Source organism: Trifolium pratense, linkage group LG1 (assembly GCF_020283565.1).
Source record: "Trifolium pratense cultivar HEN17-A07 linkage group LG1, ARS_RC_1.1, whole genome shotgun sequence".
Classification (NCBI taxonomy): Eukaryota; Viridiplantae; Streptophyta; class Magnoliopsida; order Fabales; family Fabaceae; genus Trifolium; species Trifolium pratense.
The window spans coordinates 12792018-12809231 of NC_060059.1; the positions used below are offsets into that span (position 1 = coordinate 12792018).

General features: G+C 34.6%; 4 protein-coding genes across 7 annotated transcripts; 3 read left to right on the forward strand and 1 right to left on the reverse strand.

The window, feature by feature from the left end:
- Nucleotides 1-309: 309 nt before the first annotated feature.
- LOC123892382 (probable protein phosphatase 2C 5) lies at nt 310-3821 on the forward strand. 3 transcript variants are annotated; one of them, XM_045942196.1, is made up of 8 exons: nt 310-526; nt 1128-1380; nt 1687-1858; nt 1940-2157; nt 2234-2341; nt 2446-2571; nt 2666-2904; nt 3288-3821. In XM_045942196.1, the coding sequence occupies exons 2-8, from the start codon at nt 1171-1173 to the stop codon at nt 3484-3486; spliced, it is 1272 nt and encodes a 423-aa protein (XP_045798152.1). In that variant the 5' UTR covers nt 310-526; nt 1128-1170; the 3' UTR covers nt 3487-3821. The 3 variants fall into 3 exon arrangements, with proteins under 3 accessions (XP_045798152.1, XP_045798211.1, XP_045798289.1); XM_045942255.1 differs by lacking the exon at nt 310-526 and adding an exon at nt 621-822; XM_045942333.1 differs by lacking the exon at nt 310-526 and adding an exon at nt 677-822 and having other exon boundaries at nt 1619-1858.
- Nucleotides 3822-4920: 1099 nt separating this feature from the next.
- Nucleotides 4921-7787, forward strand: LOC123892659 (single-stranded DNA-binding protein, mitochondrial). 2 transcript variants are annotated; one of them, XM_045942534.1, is made up of 6 exons: nt 4921-5076; nt 5230-5432; nt 6162-6373; nt 6455-6555; nt 7265-7324; nt 7502-7787. In XM_045942534.1, the coding sequence occupies exons 1-6, from the start codon at nt 5025-5027 to the stop codon at nt 7516-7518; spliced, it is 645 nt and encodes a 214-aa protein (XP_045798490.1). In that variant the 5' UTR covers nt 4921-5024; the 3' UTR covers nt 7519-7787. The 2 variants fall into 2 exon arrangements, with proteins under 2 accessions (XP_045798490.1, XP_045798557.1); XM_045942601.1 differs by having other exon boundaries at nt 6165-6373.
- A 1092-nt stretch (nt 7788-8879) lies between these two features.
- On the forward strand, nt 8880-9737 carry LOC123888538. Its single transcript, XM_045937615.1, has one exon. The coding sequence runs from the start codon at nt 8880-8882 to the stop codon at nt 9621-9623; it is 744 nt and encodes a 247-aa protein (XP_045793571.1). The 3' UTR covers nt 9624-9737.
- A 59-nt stretch (nt 9738-9796) lies between these two features.
- LOC123892583 (pre-mRNA-splicing factor 38) lies at nt 9797-13575 on the reverse strand. The gene is made up of 6 exons (XM_045942441.1): nt 13166-13575; nt 12932-13053; nt 12520-12610; nt 11783-11912; nt 11621-11691; nt 9797-10633 (listed from the first exon to the last, which is right to left on the reverse strand). The coding sequence occupies exons 1-6, from the start codon at nt 13453-13455 to the stop codon at nt 10153-10155; spliced, it is 1185 nt and encodes a 394-aa protein (XP_045798397.1). The 5' UTR covers nt 13456-13575; the 3' UTR covers nt 9797-10152.
- Nucleotides 13576-17214: the final 3639 nt, after the last annotated feature.

The window sequence follows — 17214 nt, forward strand, 5'->3', positions numbered from 1 at the left end:
TTTTTCAATTCAATTAAGCTACATACCTAAAAAAGACAAAGGAAAGAAAAAAACGGGATTTTTTCTCTAATCGAAAGCAGATACCTAAAAAAGAAAAGAAAATTATAAGGGACGAAAACAAATATTCATTTTAAAATTTAAGGTTAAATGAGTTTTTAATTCCTAAAAAAAAAAGAGTAAAATCAGGTGTATTAATTAAAAAAATTATAGAAACAAAAATCTGTCAAATTTTTTTAGAGACAAAAAAAATAAAACTTAATATTTTTTTTTTAAAAAATAATTATTTCACCCATAATAGACGAAAACGTCATTACGAGGTGGTCTATTCATTCTTGTTTTAATTTATTTCCTGTATTAAATTAGTTCTTGTTCTTTTTCCGCGTTTCCTCTGTGTTAGTAACATTTGTGTACCAATCGAACGATTCAGAGACCAAAAACTTAACAAAGATCTCTTTGTTCTCTCCAATACCCATTTTTAGGGTTTTTCATCTCTCTCTTCTGTTCATTCAATCTCCATTTTTCACCCGTGAGTTTTCTTTCTTTCACTTACCCCATTTCTTCTTTCACGTGAATCCACTTTTTTTTATTATAAAAATCGTTTTTTTTTTCCTTTCTAAAATATTGGGATTTTTTTTTGGTTGAAAAATGAAGTATAGTTGGACACACGTTAAACAATTATGAGCTAATTGTAAAGTTTTATTTTTGCCAGCTTTTGTAATCAACATTCTATGATATTTGCAAAATTTGATTCATTTTATTTGATATTTCACCTTCCTGGATTTAATGTGAAGAAGCAACTTTGATTTAGATGGTTCTATGGAAGTAAGGTTTTTTTTTTTAAAAAAAAAATAAATTATTTTTTATGTTTTACTATAATGTGAATTATTGATTGTTGATGATCTAAGGGTGTTTAAATTAAATGGATCTTTGTTTTGAAAATGAATTAATAGTGTCAAATTATACACTGATTCTGTTTTTCTATGTTTAGTCTGTTTATGGATTGTGTTGTTGTTGATAATGTTGATTCATTCACTGAACATGTGTAGATCTACTTGTAATAGCAAAGAGTTTTTTGGATTTTTATTCAAAATTTAACATGAATATATTGATTTTGTTTGAATGATTAGGATTTCTTCACTGGAGTACAGAAATGTTGACTTATAGACTAGGATGAGTAAGACTGAATTATCAACGATGAAGCAACCACCTGTTCCGTTGGCAACACTGATCGGGCGTGAGCTACGGAATAGAAAAACAGAGAAGCCTTTTGTGAAGTATGGACAGGCTGGTTTGGCAAAGAAAGGCGAAGATTATTTTCTAATCAAGACAGATTGTCAGAGGGTTCCCGGGGATTCTTCAACGCTGTTTTCTGTCTTTGCGGTAAGTGTTGTATGTGTATTTAGTTAACTTGATTATCATCCTTTTGTTTTAACTGAAATGTTTGGACTTTTGGAGAAAGATATTTGATTAGTTAGAAATGATAATGTTGCCTATGATAAGATCATAAGAATGAATTGGTAATTGGTCCTGCTTCTCGCCATCGAAAGGAATTTTTTTCTCGGGTTTAGTAAAAGAGAGTTGAAGTGTGTGATTTCTTTCTTCTCTTACATTTTCTCAGTGATCAAATGGAGCGTCAATTTATTCCCACAATGGTTATGATATCAATAAGGAATTCTTGATTGGCAGATCCTTGACGGGCATAATGGTATATCTGCTGCTATTTTTGCGAAGGAAAACATACTAAACAATGTCATGAGTGCAATACCGCAAGGTATAAGCAGGGAGGAATGGCTTCAAGCTCTGCCTCGGGCTCTAGTTGTCGCTTTCGTCAAAACTGATATGGAATTTCAGAAAAAAGGTACATGCGGAGTTTTCTGTATCCTTATTGGAGTTTGTTTGTGCACATACACTCATTCTAACTTTTCAATTTCACCTGCAGGAGAAACATCTGGAACAACAGCTACATTTGTTATTATCGATGAATGGACTGTTACGGTTGCATCTGTTGGAGATTCCCGATGCATATTAGATGCCCAGGGTGGTGTTGTTTCTCTCTTGACAGTTGATCACAGATTGGAAGAGAATGTAGAAGAGAGGGAACGTGTTACTGCCAGTGGTGGTGAAGTAGGAAGACTCAATGTATTTGGAGGCAATGAGGTATGATGTGTTATCTTCATATTCCTTTCACATAATGGCGCTTATCTAACTTGATTTGGTTTTTTAATATGTTTAGGTGGGGCCACTTCGCTGCTGGCCCGGTGGATTGTGCCTTTCTAGATCGATAGGCGACACAGATGTTGGAGAATATATCGTCCCAATACCACATGTTAAGCAAGTGAAGGTGAGTTGGTTTCATTTTCATGGTCTTATCTTACTGACCCTTTTATGTGAAGGTGTTTACTTCTAAATTTCAATGCTCACTGACTCCCCTTGTTCGTTCCCTAGCTTTCAAATGCTGGCGGAAGGCTTATCATAGCTTCCGATGGTATTTGGGATACTTTGTCTTCTGATATGGCTGCCAAGTCGTGTCGTGGTGTACCTGCAGAACTTGCTGCAAAGCTGGTGGTTAAGGTGATAGTTATTTGGGGCAATGCTCCTATTTTTTGAGAAATGGAAGTTTTGTTCTTGTCTAATCAATGCCTTATTTATTTTTTAATCTTAACAGGAAGCTCTAAGGTCAAGAGGACTGAAGGATGATACAACCTGCCTTGTTGTAGATATTATTCCTTCAGACTACCCTATGTCGCCAATGGCAACAATTGCTAGAAAGAAACAGAATATGCTAAGTTCACTTCTCTTTGGAAAGAAATCTCCAAACTCTACAAATAAAGGAACTAATAAGCTTTCTGCAGTTGGGGTTGTGGAAGAGTTATTTGAAGAGGGTTCTGCAATGCTTACAGAGAGGTCATTCTTAGACTATAACTGCCAAATTTATATTTGCATGCTGCCTTTTGAAGTTTATTACTTCGTCTAGTCTCAAATATAAGCAAAAAAGTACTTATAAAGGATGGTCTCAATTATAAGCAATTCTAACTACTTTTTGCTCTATTTAATAACGTCATTCCTAAAATTTCAAATGACTCTTTTGTTTGCTTAGACCAAAGTCCCGTATGAAGGGTTCTTTTGAAAATACATTTACTTTTTCGTGTGAGATCAAGAAAATTAATTGCACTGAACTAAATTTCTTAATAAGTGTGAATTTGGTTATTTTTGCTTATAATCACGACCTGTGTGCATTATTGTTTGTGCGCGTGATTTTTACACCTTTTTCTTTTCTTAAATTGCAGGCTAGGTAACGATGTTCCTTCCAATACAAATTCTGGTATTTACCGCTGTGCGGTTTGCCTAGCAGATCAACCCTCTGGTGATGGTTTATCAGTCAACACCGATCATTTTATCACTCAAGTATCTAAACCACGAGAAGGTCTATTCCTCTGCGCAAACTGTCAGAAGAAAAAAGATGCCATGGAAGGAAAAAGGTCTTGAAGTCGTCTTCTGAGTGACAACAATATAGTTTACTATCTAGTATTCCATTTTAGTAGCATAGTAAATATTAGTATTTTTTTTCCCCTGGCAGTGTGAGCAATGATTGGTTCTACATTTGGGTGATGATTTTCATAAGTGTGTAAAAGATGAGGTTGAGATAGTTAGGTTAGGTCCATTGGAGGTTGTTGCAAATTGTTTTTTGGCTTGTGCTCAGCTGTTGGACTGACTGACAAGAACAAAGATGTTTAGTAGATAAATTCTATTTGTTTGATTGCTAACGTCTTGTAACTAACCGATAATTTCATGTTTAACAGTATACATCCCGTTTGCTTCTATATCTTTATTATGTCGCGCGTCTGTGTCATAGATGACATGATCCCGATCACTAGAATTAGAACATTTTTCCTTTAAACAAAAACTGAACTTAACTGGAGCTGCATATGCGTAATTAGCAAACGTGCTTAACATAACTTGAGAGGAATTTCAACTAGTATACTGTGATAGGATTTTCATTTGTAAAATGTAACAAGTGACCAAAATTTAAATAAAAGTGTGCAGTCATAGTAAAGCACAGTGAAGGTGCGTTTAATAGTAATCAAAATAAATATGAAAACTACAAAACTACCTAAATGGGACAAAAAGCACAGTGGCCTTTTTTTTTTTGGTATAGACAGTGGCCTAATTTGAAGTAATTGATGTTTCACCCATTCATTCAAGTTGGTCAATTATTTCACCCATTGCTATTGGTCTAAGGATTAGCAAGTGTTCATTTGACCATCAAGTTAAAAATAAGGGTTATGCTAAAATTGCATATATTGAGGTGTTTTTCGTAGACGCCTTTTATAGAGAGGGTATTTAGGTCATTGGAGCCTGATTGTTACGGGGTGGCTCCCATCAATGTCATCCGTTGTGGCCAAGGATGCGAAGAACTTTTTATTTTGGGCCTTTGTGTTTCTGAGACCAGTTCGACACGGCGAGCACGTCCCCCAAGTTATTTAACAAGTCACCATTCCGAAATCAGGAGTTGTGACTTACTTAAGGTTGTGTTTGTCTGTAGAGGATGTTTGGTGGTCCATGAAAATTAAGAATATATTGGACATTTTATTAATTAAATGATGTCTGGTGAACCAACATCCGACACAAGTGGTAGATCCTTAATTTCTTTAACTATTTAGGTCAAGGTTCAATCACTGTCCGGTGCATATGAAGAAAAAAAATATTTATTGAAAGAGATCAAACTCTTAAATGAATTTCAGTTATCTCGAGGAATTAGTCTCTCCAATTTCACGTGGCAGATACCTTAATTTACCAACAAAAAAAAAACACCGGTGTCACTTGGATGGTGAGGATATGTAATTAGCGGTATTAATATAAATTTTACTTTAAGTTTGGCCCAATATATTTATATGAGTCTGGCCCATCTGCGTTGCTTAAACTCACACCATGATTGATACAAAAAAAGAAAAGGAAAAAAACGACACTTCATTCGGTTTTGAAGTTAAACCTTTCCTTGCAGTTTTGAAGGTTTGTTACTGGAAATGAATTCTATTGCGCTGAGACTTGCCAAGCATTTACAACTCTCATCTCACGGTAGGAAATGTTATATTTCATTTCTAAGTTTCATTGAAGCATTTTATCAAACACCTGTTAGGAAATGTTATAGTTTACTTTATTTCATATTATGACAAAATGTTTGCTGCTGAGTTGTTATGAACTTTGATTTTGTTCTTGAAAATTCATCAGCTTCTGTGCCGAGAACCGCGGCGGCGTTACGGTACTCAACATTTACATCTGAAACTGATGTTGATCAGCCTTCACGTGATAATGGTGGGACAGTCAAGGAAGAATTAGATGATGAGTTTGATGATTTCCTTGGTGGTAGACCTGAGTTACAACTTCAAGGTGTTGATCCTAGAAGAGGTTGGGGATTTCGGGGTGTGCATAAGGTACTGGCTGTTGTTGATTGATTTCTCTATGATGGAACTTTGATTTTGTAAATGTTGAAAGAAGACCTAATCCATAAACTTAGAACTTCAAAAAATTTAGAAAAAATCTAATAGCTTAGTTTTAAAAACAATATCTTAGTTCTTGATTAAGTTGAAATTAGTTTCTACATCTTTGTTTTTTGAAGAAACCATCTTATTTAACTTCTTTAGGAAAACCTACATGTCCATAACTTAAGGACTTAACCATATAGCTATATACTCCCTCCAGTCTTATGTTCATTCAATTATTACTGTATTGGGTCCAGACCAGATACAGTAATAATTGAATGAACATAAAAAAGTGAAAATTTGCTTATATATGAGACCGGAGAAAGTACTTATTTATATTGAAGGCCTTAATTTATGAGATAAATTGTAAGTGCATAACCATATAGGCATATAGTACTTCTGCTGTGATTGTGTAGAGGTTTTTCAGTGCAAGTTTTTAATAGAATTCATTTTTTCATCAGAACTAGCAATCTGCGAGTTCGAATAAATAAATTTGATTTTGGACAATGGTCGCACTAACGCTAATAAAAAGAACAGTCTCACTAAACAGAGCTTGAGACTTTAGTATAGAAGATAATTTGTTGAGAAAGTTTTTATGTTGTCTGTTCAAAATGACAAGTGGTGTTATATTTGCTTGTTGCATTCAACAAATAATTTGACAAACATGGTAGTGATTTGAAGCAGGCAATTATTTGTGGAAAAGTTGGGCAAGCCCCTGTGCAGAAGATATTAAGGAATGGGAAGAATGTAACCATCTTTACAGTTGGGACAGGGGGGATGTATGACCAGAGAATTTCAGGAACAAAGGATTTGCCAAAACCTGCTCAGTGGCATCGCATTGCTGTACATAATGATGTACTGGGGGCTTATGCGGTCCAACAACTTTTTAAAAAGTAAGTGTTCATACAAGGGGATATTGAATTTTGTTGTAAATATAAAATTGTTCAAGCCTGACCCATGAAGCTTTAATGCAGTTCTTCAGTGTATGTTGAGGGTGATATTGAGACAAGAGTTTACAATGATAGTATTAATGGTGAAGTTAAAAGCATTCCAGAGATATGTATTCGTCGTGATGGTACGGTGATTTGTATACATTTTTTCTTTCTCTTCATTATGCTTTCTGTCAAAGGCCAACAAACACTAATCTCTGCTGTGTGGATACTGGATGTTTTATAGTAGTTATGTTACATCGCTTGTATCATTAATGCCTTTTATTAGGTTAGACACAGAGCTCCCCATTTTTGTCTCCTGGTTTTGGGGGAGTGGGGATATTGTAGTGGAGAACCATAGGCTACACTAGCATGTTTCTACATTCAGAGGGTATGAAATATCTGTAATATAATGACAAGAAGTATATTTTTATGCGGGGAATGAGTGACTATTATTCAAAACTTAGCCTGACCACAATTTGGATCAACTTTCCCATCATCAATGTTGCTGTTTGAGGCTGAGGTGTATGAGCTAATTTCTTAATTAAAAGTAACAGTGTTTATTCCAGCAATTACCTCTATTATATGCAGTTAATTTAACTCATTATTTATTGCAAACCCAAACATGTATTCTTTGCACAGAGAGGCTGATTTTATCTTTGGCTAAGAGGGATCAGACTTTAGGCCTTAAGAAGACATGTTACAATCTGCATGAGTATGATCATATTGGGATTGATTAAGAACTCTGAAAGTAGATAATTGCTTTAGTTTCTCTTTACTCATTTCAAACTGATAGTTTGTTGTTGCTCATATTGGGATTACATTGTGTTATTGTCCTCTATGTTATCTTTTCAGGAAAACTTCGCCTCATCAAGAGTGGAGAGAGCGTTGATAAAATTTCATTAGATGAATTGCGTAAGTTCTTTTAACTATTGTTGCAAATAGTAACATGTTTTAATAGTCCTTTCCACACACGCGTGCGCGCACACACAGACACACATTTGGATGTTCTCTTGGACACATTGTTACTATTAAGTTTGAAGTCTTCGTCATTGACTGAAATTTGGCTGACTAATAAACTCATTCTGGCAGGAGAAGGACTGTTTTAGAGAAATCTCTCCATTTAATGGAGAAATGGAAGCATCGACATCTGTAACAAGAACATATCGCTCGCCAATAGTAGCATTTGTAATGAACACCATAATGAATACTCTGTTTAATTGTTCCTTTTCATTTATATCCTTTAGCTTTCTATGTCTGTCTCCCAAATTTATTTTCTTGTGTGGGAGAGGTGGACAGGAACATGTTTTTGGTTTCAATTACGAGTTCTGTTACTCGAAAATGAATATCATATTAATCAATTGACTGTTAAGAATTATCTAGTCTAAGTCATATTCACAAAAAAATAGTCTAAATCATATCTTAAAGTTTATTTGTAAAAACTGTTAAACTTAAAGCCAGTCTCTAATTTTTATTGTAAAGCACGTGTGATTGACAGTGGGGAGAGTTAGAAATGAGGTTAAGATCTTTTTTTTTTTGGGTAACATCCTTTTAATTATAGAATAGATAGATATTATAATTTTAGTTTCTGTTTATATAGGGTAGAATGATATGCATAAAACTTGTCATTAATCTCTGATTAAAAGTTAACAAATTGTGTAGGGAATAAAATTAAGTTTTTGCTAATTTTATAAGGACAAAGCATATTTAACCTTTCATTAAATTTCAACACAAGTGGTATATACTTTATAGAATTGATTTCATCTCCATAGTTATCTATCTACGTGGTAAGATGCAAGTGAATGTATAAATTTCAACACAAGCGGTATATATTTTATAAAATTGATTTTATACAATTCACACTCATAAAATTACCTCAATTCTTTATTCTCAAATCTCATATAATCCCATATCTACTACTTTTCTCAATCCTTTCACTTAAATGGGTCATTTCAATATAAAGAGCAAGTAACTTAAAAAAATAACAAGGACTAAACAAAAATGGATTTAATTTATATACACCTAAAGTTATTTTACACGTGCATCCAATAATATATTGACGAAATATGTTTTAAAACACATGACATATCACATTTATTAATTGATGTGACAACATATTATTAGATACATGTGCAAAATAACTTTACAATAACGGTGTATAACAATTAAACTCTAAATATTTTCCCCTACACAACACAAGTCCATTATGTTGCAAGTTGAAATAGTTTCATATATCCAAAAACCACCTATATTTTCCACTACACGTACACGTCCCCACTTGTCAACTAATGTGTTGAAATTGAATTTTGTTCCCCACTTACCCCACATTCTATATATTCCTCGGTCATAATAACTGAATAACTGCTATCTCGTGCATCTACTGTGGGAAATAAAAGATTCAAAGACTAAAACAACCCAAATTAGAGGTTAGTGGTTGTAGAGCTTAATTGATTTCCACGCCATAGTTACCATGAAAGTTCATCCAAAGTTGAGGATAAATGTCCCAAGGTTACCTATGGCTACAATGATACAAAGAAAGTTTCAATTCCAAGGCAAAGACAAAGCCATTTCAAGTGATACAAACAAGGGGAGCATAAGGGCTAAGCCAAGGATATCACTTGGCTCAGTCTTCTCTAGTGTCCTTGGAAACAAGAGATATTCATTTGTCAAATATCCATCCACAGTGAAGAAAAATGGAAAAGTGAAGCATGATATCGCTGCACGTGCATTGTCGAATGAGTTTGAACCAAAACCAGTTGCAGCTGCATTGTCTCAGCTTTTTTTACTTGAGCAGGCATTGGAGAACAATCAAAGAGGTGAAGGGAAGCATAGCAGAATGGAAGAGCAACGTCTGAAATTTTTATTGGGTTTTCTAGAGAAGAAGAAAGGGTGGAATAGTTTCATTACAGCTAAATGGAGGGCTAGTAAAAACGATTTGCATGGTGTTGTCGCCAGGTTCGGACAAGTTAGGAGGAAGGTTGGTTCATGGCGCTTAGTTAGGATTCCATCCAAATTAGTTGTCATTCGCCTCAAGTTGAAGATGATAAGGTCTTCCATGAAAAAGAAAGGGAAAAAAGTTGATGAGGATAATGACAGAGAACTGTGCAAAAAAAGGATTCTCATGGGACGAAAATGCAGACCCTTGTGTTCTCCAAGCCCAGGATACCTGAGTTATGATACAGACAAGCTTCTCTTACCAGAAATTATTTCTTGACAAAGGCATGGTGGCATCTTTTTTTAAATATGAATATTTCTTAGAAATATTTCGTATCTTTTAGCTTTTGCATAGGTTTGTTCCCTTTTGTACTTGGTAATTAGGTACTGCTTAATCATCATTACAACTTTTTTCTAGTTTTTATTCTTTTTTTGGTAATTTTCTATTCTGTATTCTGAAGAAAAGATTTGCTATAATTTTAATCATATTCATATTACAAATGAAAGCAATGCCACAATGTTTTTTTCTACCCCTTTATCAGAGTACTAATAGATTTGGTCGATTACATGAATTTTTTTTGACAATATAGATAAAGGTGTGATCAAAACGAGAGCTATGGACAACCAAGCTCAAACCAGTGCAGCAACATAAGTACATACTTGTATGACAAACTATTCCTATTGAGTTGATAATTGCCACTAAGGGCAGTACAGGATCAGAAAGCACATTACACGCTGCAAACCTCAAGGTAGCATGCTATTGACTAGTGTTTTGGAACCCAGTCCACATTCAAGTTGAACAGTTCAGATCACATCCTCAGTGGTTTCAAACCCAGTGATGCTCGTAACTTGTTTGCTTCGGCAATCTCTGGATTTGGATGGTCAGTCCCATCATCCTTCTTTTCCTTCTTTTCTTTCTTCTCCTTTTTCTTCTTTGGCTCGCCATCCTCAGCTCCATCTCCATGCCTTCTAGGACTTATGCTATTCCGAGCATGTCTCTTTCTGGACTCACCACCATCATGTTCCTTGCGATCTCTGCTTCTACTTCGGCTCCTTGAGTAGCTCCTCCTCCTACCGCGGTCACGATCCCTGTCTCTCCTCTCACGCTCCCTACCCTCTCTCTCACGACCATAATCCTTTTCTTCCCTCAGACGATATCTGTCTCTGTCCCTCTCCCTATCTCTGTCCCTTTCATTTTCCCTATCCCTGTCCCTGTCTCTATCTCTATCTCGGCCACGTCCACGCTCTCTGTCATAATCTCTATCATAATCTCTGTCATAGTCGCGATCCCTATGAAAAGGACATAAAAAAGCAAATTATTAGTAAACTTCATAGGCTAACAAAACATTTTAAAGTGCATAACAGCGAAAAAAGTCAATCTATAAATCAAAATGTCAATTGCTTTAACCATCAGCAACAACTTTACCACCATTTAGATGTATGTGCATGCAATGCAATTATTTAAATGAAAACTAACTCATTTTTCGATATCTCGGTTACATATTTGATGGAATCACGCACTAAGACGCTGAAGAGATAGAGGGAAATTACTACGTCATTTTTGTAACTGTTCAAGGGCTGCAGAGCTATGAAAGTTTCAGCCTATGTTGTTCTCAGTCTTGTAAAATTATGTGTTTCCTTTGTTTAATGTTCCAGAAGGATTTTTGTCTCTTGCACTATACTTTTGTTCTTGACTGATTAATTTCCTTTCATAGAAAAGCTTTACATAAAATTGAACACTGTCATAGTTGTTCAATAGTTATAACTCATAACCAAGTGGAGAATCATTCATATTAACCTCAGACTAAAAAACTAGGCAACGAGATTATCAAACACTTCTTTTAAAGGGAAAAATCCAAATCTTCAATATATATGACCATGATCATGGAGAACATTTACCAATGCAACATAACTGTTTGACCCATCATACTTCTCAACTGCACACTGTCAGTGCAGAGAAACCTGGCAGGATCACTGAATTTTACTATAGGAAGCTGGTTGTATACCACAAATGGATCATAATGCCATAGTGGAAATATTAATATAACTTTGTGAAGATATATATACATAGTGTGTGTGTGTGTGGGCAGGTTTCTGTGCAAGTTCAAAAACAGCTTCCAACATAAACCCTAAAGATACACTCATGCACAAGCAAAGTCAACTACAAACCAGAAAGCAAATAAAATTTATTGCCAGGAAAGCTATCTAAATGACAAGATTCATATCTACATCAATTCATATGAAGTTACAAAACATTTGCAAGAAGAGAACACTGACCTGTGTCTATGACTATCACGTCTTCTATCCCTATCTCTCTCCCTTGCAGGGCTTCGCCCACGATAATAATCCTGTAAACCATTCAACAATAAATAAAAAAATCATAAGCACTTGCATTAGTATAAAATAATAAGATGAAAAGTGGATTGCTAAGTAAAGCACCTTCTCATGGGCTTTATCTTCAAGCTCCTCAGCAGGCTGTTCATTATCCTCATTCTCCTCTTCCTCTTCAAAATCTTCTTCAAGTGCACTTTGTCTAGGTTCTAATGCACCAAGAGATTCAAGAGTCCACCTACAGAAAACAGATGGAAAAAAAATAAACTTCTTCACACCACAAAAATACGATGATGTAATCTGTATTTGAAAGTACCAAATAGAAAGGAAACTTTAAAAGATATATACACTTTACTATGTAAAAAAAAGGAGGGAAATTGCTCAAAGCACTCCAAGGAAAACATAGTGAAGTGCATTCAAGGAAGAAAGTGGCATTGTTTATTATGTTCACTGCAATACTACTCTTAACTCCTACAACACCCATTGTATTTCATGAGGAAAAAATGTTTACATCAGTTAATAGAAAACATACTAATGGAAGCAACTTGTTTTCGGAAGTTCCGTATAGTCTTACAAGAGATAGACTTTAGTTGGTCTAGAAACAGGAAAGGTATATGTATCGGACAAATAAGATACTCCGGATGGATTTGTTATTACAGAAAATTCATCATACAGGAGAGGATAAAGAAGCAAGGTGTAATCATTGGAGACAAATATTTTGCCTACTACTCAAAATACTATTATCCTATATCATGCAAAACACATATTATAGACCGAGTAAGCAGAACAAAATCTTTAAAACCAAACATTCCAATAGAGAAAAAAAATTAACAATAAAACAATACCTTTTCTTAATACGCGGCATAGCAATATCACAGGAATAATCTGTTGTGAGAAGTTCATCAATTACCTCATCAACATGTGTCAAAGCAAAGTCTGCAAAATCAATAGCAACAAGTAACATTAACAAATATGTAACAGATAATCAGATTACAAATACAACCTAAGAGTTTACTAAGGGCCTGTTTGGAAATACAGCTTTTTTGCAGCTTATAGCACAAACACTTATCATGATAAGTGCTAATGTATAAAAATAAATTGTTTTTATATATGCTATAAGCTGTTTTCATAAGCTATATTAGATAACTTGTCATAATCTGTTTTCATAAGTTCTCCCAAACACTCTCACAAAACTTATGCCAATATATAAGCTCAAATAAGCCAATCCAAATAGGTCCTATAACTTCAATAACTTACTTCCATCAGCTAATTTTCGCCGCAGTTTCCTATAATCATTATATAATGGCTCCAGATAATGGTACACATCAGTATCAGATCCAGTAAGACGCAAATAGAATGCACCAAGTATCCTCACATACCTGCATTACAATTTGAAAATCAAACATTAACAAATTAGATTATTAAAAAAAAAAAAATAGAATCAAAATCGAAACTTTTTAATTTGTAGATATAAAGGGGTTGAGAAAATACTTGTAATCATCGTTTTTGATGAATTCGATGACGATTTCTTTCTCAGGCTGAATCTGGAGCATTTTCATGACGAGGCACATGAAAGGAGTGGGTTTCCGGTTACCACCGTATGTACCGCCGAGGTGGTCGAGTTCCATGGCCTTGTCGACTAATGTCTCCGCCGTTAAACCGAAACATTGTTCCTTCCAATATGTGTTCTGGTAGATCTTGGAGCGGAGAATCTTCTCAACTAGGTTCTGAGGGTTTGTTCCTCTTATGCTCTTAGCTGCTGGATCAGTACGATTCGCCATTGTTAAGGATTAATTAATTAATTGAATGATGGAATTCGATTGCAAAAACCCTAATCCTCTCCAATTGGGGAGGGAGAAGCAAAGACGCTTCAAAACGGAGTTATATAGTATTTTGTTTTTAAATAATAAATAATAATAATAAATAGTATAAATAATAAAAAATAGTGTATTGGATATGAAAGGTAAGAAATGTATCTTGTTTTTTTAATAGTGTATTGGATGGACGGTAAGAAATTTAAAATATTGTGATATTTATTTAATTTAATCAATTACGTATTATTTTGTGAAGTGCATTTTCTAAATAAAACTACTACAAGTTTAGGCCAATAGGGGTAAAATTCTGATTTATTCAAAATATGGGGTAAAATTGCATTTAAGCCAAATTTATACTCCCTCCAGTCCTATATATATGAACATTTTGGAATTTTGTTTTTGTCATTTTTATAATAAACACTCATTAAATTTATTCTTTATTAAATAAATAATCTCTTATATACCCTTATTAAACTGAATAAAATGCAACATATTCCAATGTTATGTATTAGTTACACAGACACATTCACAAGGTTAGTTTTAGAATAACACATAATATTTTATAATTTTTAATAAAAAAATAAGTTTTCTTGATATGTGTGTTTTTCTCATTGTGTTCTTATATATAGGACCGGAGTAGAGCATTGCTATAGAGGTGTCATGACCTATTACTCCCGGCCATAGGTGTCATGACCTCATTATAAAGAATTTGTTTTTTAAGGTAAAAATCTTATCTCATTTTATTCAATAACAATAGAGGTGTCATGACCTATTACTCCCGGCAGAGGTCTTCATCAGGGGATCCCCTTTCTCCATATTAGACATGCTGAAGGTTTGTCGTCTCTTATTAGACATGCTGAAGCACGAGGTGATAACCATGGTGTTAAAATTTGCAGAAATGCACCTATTGTGTCCCATTTGTTATTTGCAGATGATATCTTTCATTTTTTCAGAGCAAATGTTGCTGAAGCATTAGTGATGAAAAATATTCTCTCCACCTATGAGCTTGCGCCCGGTCAAATTATTAATTTTCAAAAATCAGAAATCTTTTGTAGCAGAAATGATTCTCAACCTATAGAGATGCTGTCATAACCACTTTGGGTGTGCAAGCAGTTCTTGGAACCAGAAAGTATTTAGGACTTCCCTCTATGATTGGAAGAAGTAAGAAGATCATCTTTAGCTTTATCAAGGAACGTGTTTGGAAGAAAATTAATTCTTGGAGCAGTAAATGTTTATCTAGAGTTGGTCGTGAGATACTCATTAAATCAGTTCTACAGGCCATTCCAACTTATTTAATGAGTATTTTTCTTATCCCTTCAACTCTTTGTGATGAAATTGAGAAGATGATGAATTCTTTTTGGTGGGGACATTTCGGTAGCCATAATAAAGGATCACTGACTTTCTTGGAAAAGGCTCTCGATGCACAAAAACAATGGCGGTATGGGTTTTAGAGACCTATCCACTTTTAATTTAGCTTTGCTTGGCAAACAAAGTTGGCGTATTTTGAATAATCCTCAAAGTCTTACTGCTCGGTTGCTCAAAGCCATGTACTTTCCTAATGCTAATTTTTTGGAGGCCAATATTGGACATAATCCTAGTTTTGTCGGGAGAAGTTTATGTTCCACGAAATTTAATATTAGAGAAGGTAGTAGATAGAGCATTGGACAGGGTGATAATATATCTCTCTGTAACGATCGGTGTTTAAGTGATGGTTCTTTGTTAAATATCTCTTATCACTCACCATTTGTTGATAATTTATGTGTTAGTGACATCTTAAATCCTCAAGAGAAGTCTTGGAATATGCCATTGATATCTACTTTATTTGATGAGACCAATGTTGCTAAAATTATTACCACGCCATTATTTCCTATGGTTATGGAGGATCGACGTATTTGGCGTTTGGAATGCAACGGGGATTATTCTGTCAAAAGTGCTTACAAATTTTGCAGCACTGATTTAGTTGACACCTCCTATCTTCGAGTTAATGGACCATGGCACTTGCTTTGGCGAATTCGAGCCCCTCCAAAAATAAAGAATTTATTGTGGCGAATTTGTCGTCGTTGTTGTCCTACATGTGCTCGACTCCGAGATTAAGGGATCAAATGTCCCACGGGCTGTGTCTTATGTGAGGATCATGATGAGGATTCTTTTCATTTGTTTTTTAAGTGCAGGAACAGTATTACCATATGGAACCGAACCGGTTTTGCACAAGGAGTACTGCAGGTCTCTGAAGAGCAGCCCGATGCTGCTGCTGTCATATTCGCCTTGCTTCAACAAGTAGACAAAGACAAAGCTGGGATTTTTGCTGTGATTATATGGAGCATTTGGAATCAGCGAAATGACAAAGTTTGACACAACAAAGATACACCGCAACAAATTGTTATTTCGTGAGCAATGAATTTTCTTAATGATTGGAAGAACATCAAAATTGTTCAAACAACTACTTCAGTGGATGTGTAGACTGAAATGAATGTAATTAAGTGGAAAAAACTATCTTCGGGGAGAATCAAATGCAATATTGATGATGCATTCCCATCTAATAACAACTGCATTGGTTTTGGTATTTGTATTCGCGATGAGATCGGTGCTTTTATTCGCGCTAAAACTAAAGCTCTTGGTTTTCTCTCTGCTTTACGTACGGTGGGTGCATGAACTCAATTTGGGTCCGGTTGATTTTGAACTAGACTCCAAATTGGTGGTTGATAGTTTTCGTCATCACAGGAAAGACTTTATGGAGTTCGGTGCTATTATTCAACATTGTAGAGTTCTTTTTTCCTCTTTTTATGTAAACTCTAGTGTTAAGTTTGTAAGGAGACAAGCAAATGAGGTTGCCCATGCCCTTTCTACGGCAGCCCCATCTTTAGCTAGTGTCCAAATTTTGGTTGATATACCAAATTGTAATGAACACATTTTAATCAATGATATGCTATAAAAACTTTTTCGTAAAAAATAGAGTGTATACATGATGGAATAATGCTAAAACTATGGAAACTAGCAAAAGATGGAGCCACCCGAGCAAGATTATGAGCAGCTTCATTGACTTGTCTCATAATGAACTTAACATGAGAGTTCACCATATATGTGGCTAATAAATGCCTACAGTCAGTAATGATAGCCCCAAATTCGGAGGAATAAGTTTTGGTATTATAGAGACTATCGACAATCTGCTTACAATCCATCTCAAAATTCATGTCATGCAATTGCATCTCGTTAGCCCACTTCAGAGCGCTCAAAAGGCCCAATGCTTCTCCTATTTCTACCTCAAGAATAGGTGACTAAGAAATAGAAGAATCCTTAAAAATAGGGAATTTGACCAATTAGGAATTGGCTAACCATATATGGGAGAGAGAATAGTTATAATTTGTTGGTGTTAAATATTGCCACATATGATTATTTTCTTTCTTGCAAATGAATTTCTTACTAGCATTTTTTATTATAAACTAATCATTATCAAGGTTTTTTGCAATAAATGTTTTTATAAGGTAATCATTGTCAATGGTTAAAAAAAAAACAAGGTAATCATTATCAATGTTTGTTGCAATATTTGTCTTTGTGCAAAACATGTTATGATAACACTGACCTTAGTGTAATATGCGATCATGATATGATTGAGTGATTGAAATTTAGATAAGATAACGTTGACGTAAACGTCTACGTAAATATAAAATGTAATTGCAATATATGATTAGATGATTGACATTTAGATAAGATAAAACTAATTTTAGC